Source organism: Brassica oleracea, chromosome C3 (genome assembly GCF_000695525.1).
Source record: "Brassica oleracea var. oleracea cultivar TO1000 chromosome C3, BOL, whole genome shotgun sequence".
NCBI classification, from domain to species: Eukaryota; Viridiplantae; Streptophyta; class Magnoliopsida; order Brassicales; family Brassicaceae; genus Brassica; species Brassica oleracea.
This window is the reverse complement of record NC_027750.1, coordinates 19,386,522-19,392,185: the sequence shown is the minus strand read 5'-3', so window position 1 is coordinate 19,392,185 and position 5,664 is coordinate 19,386,522. Positions and strand designations below refer to the sequence as shown.

At 36.7% G+C, this 5,664-nt stretch overlaps 1 protein-coding gene across 1 annotated transcript; it reads right to left on the bottom strand.

The window, feature by feature from the left end:
• Window positions 1–1,223: 1,223 nt before the first annotated feature.
• LOC106336348 (E3 ubiquitin-protein ligase UPL5-like) lies at window positions 1,224–4,362 on the bottom strand. Its single transcript, XM_013775154.1, has 3 exons — window positions 2,460–4,362; window positions 1,793–2,379; window positions 1,224–1,724 (listed from the first exon to the last, which is right to left on the bottom strand). Exons 1-3 carry the CDS (start codon window positions 4,240–4,242, stop codon window positions 1,461–1,463), a joined length of 2,634 nt encoding a protein of 877 aa, XP_013630608.1. The 5' UTR covers window positions 4,243–4,362; the 3' UTR covers window positions 1,224–1,460.
• Between the last annotated feature and the right edge of the window lie 1,302 nt (window positions 4,363–5,664).

Sequence of the window (5,664 nt, the reverse complement as noted above, 5' to 3'; positions counted from 1 at the left end):
TAAATTCGTAAAAAATGATTACTGATTAAGTTTTAATTCAGTTAATATAAATGAACATCCCACTAAATTAACAAAGTTATGATTTCAATATTATTATTTATAAAAATACTGTATATATGATAATAACGGGTTTCTCCACGCGGCCACACATAAACACTTTAGGCATCAATGCATCATAATATAGTTTTACATTACTTTACTGATGTTCCTGCCTGCAGATATGACACATCAATATGCTCAACAGTTTTTATTTTTATTTTATTTAATATTTTTTGAAAAAGGGTTTTCATTAATCATTTTTTTTTGGTTTTCTGATACAAGGAAATAAATAAACAACAAAAGCCCAACAGGAACCCAAATGGGCCTGATAAACAACAAAGCCCCCTATTTTATTTAATATTTTCACTTTTTATTTCTTGAAGATCAATCAAGTCTATAAATGCCATCCTTCTCCTCGCACAACACAACTCACAAGTCACAACTCTCCATCCTTTTCTAAATATATACACACTTCATCTTCCCTTTGTTCATATATCTGCTTCAGATGGCTGGTGTTGAGGTAATCTTATTTATTTTTCACTAAATCGTATTATAAACTATATATTTTGGTACTTGGCACGTAAAAATCTTCAAAATATATATTATATAGCAGGTTCAGACAAAGAAACATGTTCGTGCAATATTTTGTATTTGGTAACTAAAGATTATATACCATCAGTTTATAAAGTCTACACATGAGAGCATTCAATTATCGATGATAAATAACTGACAATAATTAGTTGTTCATCAATACAAAGGCTGTCATATGAGTTTATGACTCACGAAGCAAAAGCTCAAGTCGATTTCTTACCGCAGGCTGAGAAAATAGTACCAAACACAGAAGAGGAGGCGACCACCGAGACGCCTAAGGAAACTGTTCAAGCTGATGGCTCCGAGACAGCTCCGGTTAAAGATGAGAAACAGGTAGAAGTTCCAGTAGCTGTCGGGGAGAAGGATGTTAAGCCGACGGCAGAGGAGGAGAAAACTGGTGAAGTGAAGACAGAATAGACTGCTTTTTTAAAGAACATTTCTTGTGTTTTTGTGTGTGCTGAATCCTATGTTTTACGAAATATTAGGTAATGTTGAGATTGGGAAAATAATAAAACACTTCAGGTGCGAGTATGATTATTGTAATGTTTAATTAAAATAAATAAATCATGGGATTTTGTTTTGTATCTTGTCTATGATGAAAGTGAAACAGTGTTTTTTTTTTAAACTTTTCATTCCCCCCTACCATAAAATTAATTAATTATCCTCAAGTTAAAGAAGCAGAAGTTAAAGAAAGGTTTCACCTCTCTCTCCCGGTCATAAACAGAGGCTGACCATAAATGATATATACACCAAAAGCACCAACCTAAGAACCTAAAGATCAGAGAGAGAGAGAGAGAGAGAGAGAGAGAGAGACCACTTTGATAATTTAGTCACCATTTACCGAAACTGGAGCTGACATGATCTTGAGTGATGAACCTTAGTCGCTGTTCCATGAGACCCATCGTCGGGTACTTTGGTAAACAGAGACGGTAAAAGCAAGTATGAGACGTTGGAAGACGATCATTAGCTTCATGTAACCTGTAGATATAAAGCTTTGATGACAACCCTCTAAACCCTTCCAACGGTATGAACTTATTGGATGTCCAAAAGAAGAGTACACTCCTCCGTTCTTCCTCTGTCATCTTCCTCAGAATCTACAAAGAAAAACTCCGGTTAAAGAGATTGGTTTAAAAACAAAGTCGAGCTTTCAAGTGTTTCTTACCTTCCAGAACCAGTCTATTTGGCGGTCGGTTTCTTTGAACCCGTTGTATTCTGTATGCGCTTTCCAATCATCTACGCTAATCTGATTCTCTCCTCCACGAAGCATCCCATCAAAATCCTCTAGATCTAAGTGACGGAAGAAAGACTGTATAGGAACTGAAAGTATATCAGAGAAGCCCTCTGAAAATTTCTCTACTAGCTCGGACACTGATGTGACGAATCGTTCACTGATTAGGAGCTTGACGTATTCCTCCCTGTTCTTGCTGTCAACAGCTGTGGACTTCCCGTCTTTAATTAGCTCTTTTGTCTCCCTTTTTCCTAGCTCCTCTGTTTCCAACACAAAGTTCAGACCGAGACCTGCGTTTGAATCGAAAAACACTGGATCCATCTCTAGAATCTGTTTGCAGCTGTTGTAGATGACTCGGTCCGTATCCTTGATATCTTCCAAAGAGATTGTCTGGTTGGTCAACTGTAGGTAGAAGACACGGTCGAATAGCACCCCCACTTGAACTTTGTGCATCAAAGCTAAAGCAATCACACGACCAGCGAACTTGAAGTACCCAAGATGCAATTGTTCCACCTTGGATGCTGAATGTAAAACAAAACAAAAAACATCAATTTAAATCATTGCAGAGCAAAGAGTAGCATCCTTAGCAACAAAGCTTAACCTGGATTAGGAGAGAATCTTCTGAAATCATCAGGCGATCGAAGGAAGAGGGTTCCTCCAGGACTAAATATCTCCTGACACACCAAGTAGAACCATTCTCTCAACACACCAGGACCTGTAGCTTCCTCATTCTTGAATTCCATAAACAGTGCACCATGAAGCCCCCCTGGGCTTGCTTGTGATATGTACTCATACGATTCTTTTAACACTTGGGACCGATCAATGAGCATTTCGTGCATCTCCGAATAGTCTTCTTTACCGTCAGGAAACAACATCATCGCCAAATGCCTCCTACATTCAAAGGTTGTAGCTTCCCTGTACTCAGAGATCCACCCATGATCATCCCCTCTCTTCACAAACTTCAGAATGAGAGCGCAGAACGGAACCTTCCTGGAGTTAATAAGACTAACAACCTTTTCCTTACCACCTTGATAGAGTTCAGACATCGAACTGACAATCTTCAGAATATTAAGATACTGACCCCACTTCAAAGGCATAGCTTCAGTGTTGGCAACTCCTCTCCCACCCAACGAAGACTCGATTCTCAACATACAGATATGCATTGTAGTCAACAACCTTCCAAATATCTGACAAATCCGCGCCACCTCGGCCTCCAAAACTGTACTTCTCAGAGGCAAAGCAAAGGGGATTAAGCTAGAGAGCTGGAAATCAATAGCGTACCTCAAGGGTCTCCAAAAGGAAGAGAACTTCTGAACGTCATACAAACTAGGCCCTAAGTTATCATCATACAACTGCTGCTCCATAAGATCAGCTAACTCGCTTAAACAAGGCAAAATCTCTTCCCCAACAGTCAACAATCTATAATGTAAACTAGTGAACTCTGTGCCAGACTTATCAACAAGCTCCTGAACAGTTTCCAGCAACGATCCCAGAGTGTTCCGGCACGATCCGTAAAGGCTGTTGTGAGGGCACACTCTCCTAAGCAATCTACAAAACTCCAACACAACGGGTAAACAACAGCTCTGCTGCTCATCAGGCAATGCTAAGCAGCTATTCAAGAAGAGCTTAATCGAACTCTCCCCACATGATTTGTTAGCTTCTAAGGGGGAAGTATATAGCATGACGAGAGAAGCTGGCACCGAAGAATTTGTGAATATTGTAAGATATTTCTCAGTAGAATCGATATACGAATTATCATCGCCGCCGCTTTCTCTAGGAATCGCGGAGAAGAAAGAAGAAAGCTTCTCGTTGATAGACATCCCTTGAGGGAGGTTGTTGTTCTCGCCTCCTCCTCCTCCGCTGTGCATTCGAGAGACAATGTACATGATGTCATCAACAACTCGGCAAGCCACGGGGTGATCTGTGCTACGCATACGGCCAACGAGGTGGAGAGACGAGTCTTGCGGGATGGAGTAGTAGCTCAAGGGGCGCTCGTCCTGTAGCTGCTTCCCTTTGTAGATTACACGCTGCTCATTCACCGGAATCTTGGTCTTCAGCTCGATTCTCTGGTGGAGATTCTCCACCGTGTCGCTCTTATCCGCCTGGATCACGATCGTCTTCCCTCCGGACACCATCCTCACGAAGAGCTGCAACCGAGTTGACTCGGAGCGAGTTGACGACTCAGTGGAGGAGGAGGAGGAAGAGTACTCGTACCGGTTCTGGGGGGAATTCTCATCGGATCTCCAAGGATTGAACGGTTGCTGCGACGGGGAGGTGTGATCGGCGTCGACCTCGTGCCTCTTCATCTTGTGGAGGATATTATTATCAACGCCGTTATCGTCGAATTTCCGTTTGTGGTTGTCGGAGTAACGGCTTAGAGTCATCGAGGGATGATAAAAGCCCTGTATAGGTGTATGTAGAGGAAGGCGATCGGAGGTTTCGTCTGGGTTTTAACTTTTAACAGAGCGGTCACTTGATTTCTCTATACGCCATCTTTCTCTTCTTTAAACATACAGACGCACACATTCATTTTTCTTTTTAAATCTTTTTCAATATCAAAAGGGGACAATTTAAAAAAAAAGAAGTAAAGTATAATATAATAAAAAGTTTCATACGTTTTTTTGATTCGCCTGAAAAATGTCAAAACAGCATTTAATTGTTGTGATATAAAATGTATATTTTATGACATGCAGATTTTTTTTTTTGTTTAGTTACAATCTACTACTGCATTTAAAATAAAAATAAAAATAAATTATGTGGACCAACAGATATAAATATGTATATATACATCCAATAATTTTAATTCAATGTTGTAAGTGTTTATTTAAATATAACTAGATTTTAATCCGCGTAAATTATTTCTATTTAAAATAGACAATTTTGAAACTTTATAAATATTTTGTTATGCATTTGTTAAGTTTTGATTAGCTTCAGTCAAAAATCTGTATTCGAAGAACCGCATCCGATTCGTAAAAGTTGTACCAAACCTGAACCACACCGAATTTTTTTTACAATTGTCCAAAAATTTAATATCAAAATAAATGGAATCGTACCCGACCTGAATCAAAATATTTTAAGTATCCAAAAATATCTAAGTCATAATTGTATACTTATTTTTATAGGTAGCTAGTATCTTAAAAATGCAAAATATATAATTTGCTTGGAATTATCCAAAGCTAATATATTTCTTTTTTAAACGCAAAAAATAACTTCTTTAGTTTTACTTTATTAGGAATATAATCGTATAATTTTGGAAGTTCATATATTCTTGGTCTAATCAAATCTTTTAAAAATGCCCAGTTATATAATACTAACTAGAACTTGATCCGCGCAACCGCGCGGGTTTTTGTTTTTATTTATTTTTATATAAATATTTTGTTTCAATTCTAAATTGATATATATTATAATATATGTGTCTATCAATTTTTAAAACATAATAAGTTTACGATATATTTTTTCATTGAATAGATTGTTTTAAATTTTTACATGTATTTGTATCTTCTTATATATATATATATATTTGGAGTATTATTTCATTATTAAAATCATAACTATATATATAAAGATTAGTAAAATATTTTTTTTTGTCATATTCAAAGATATTGTAACATTTCACAAATTTAGAAAGTTTTTAAAAAATCAAACTTTTCGCTTCATATATTTATATTATTGAGTAAATAATTAAACATTTAGTTTTTGTTTAATTTTTAAAATAAACTTTATAGTTTTAAATTTATTTTTATTGGTTTAAGGTAGTAAAGATTAATCATTGTTAGATAATATGATTTTTGTTATTTAAAAAAAAA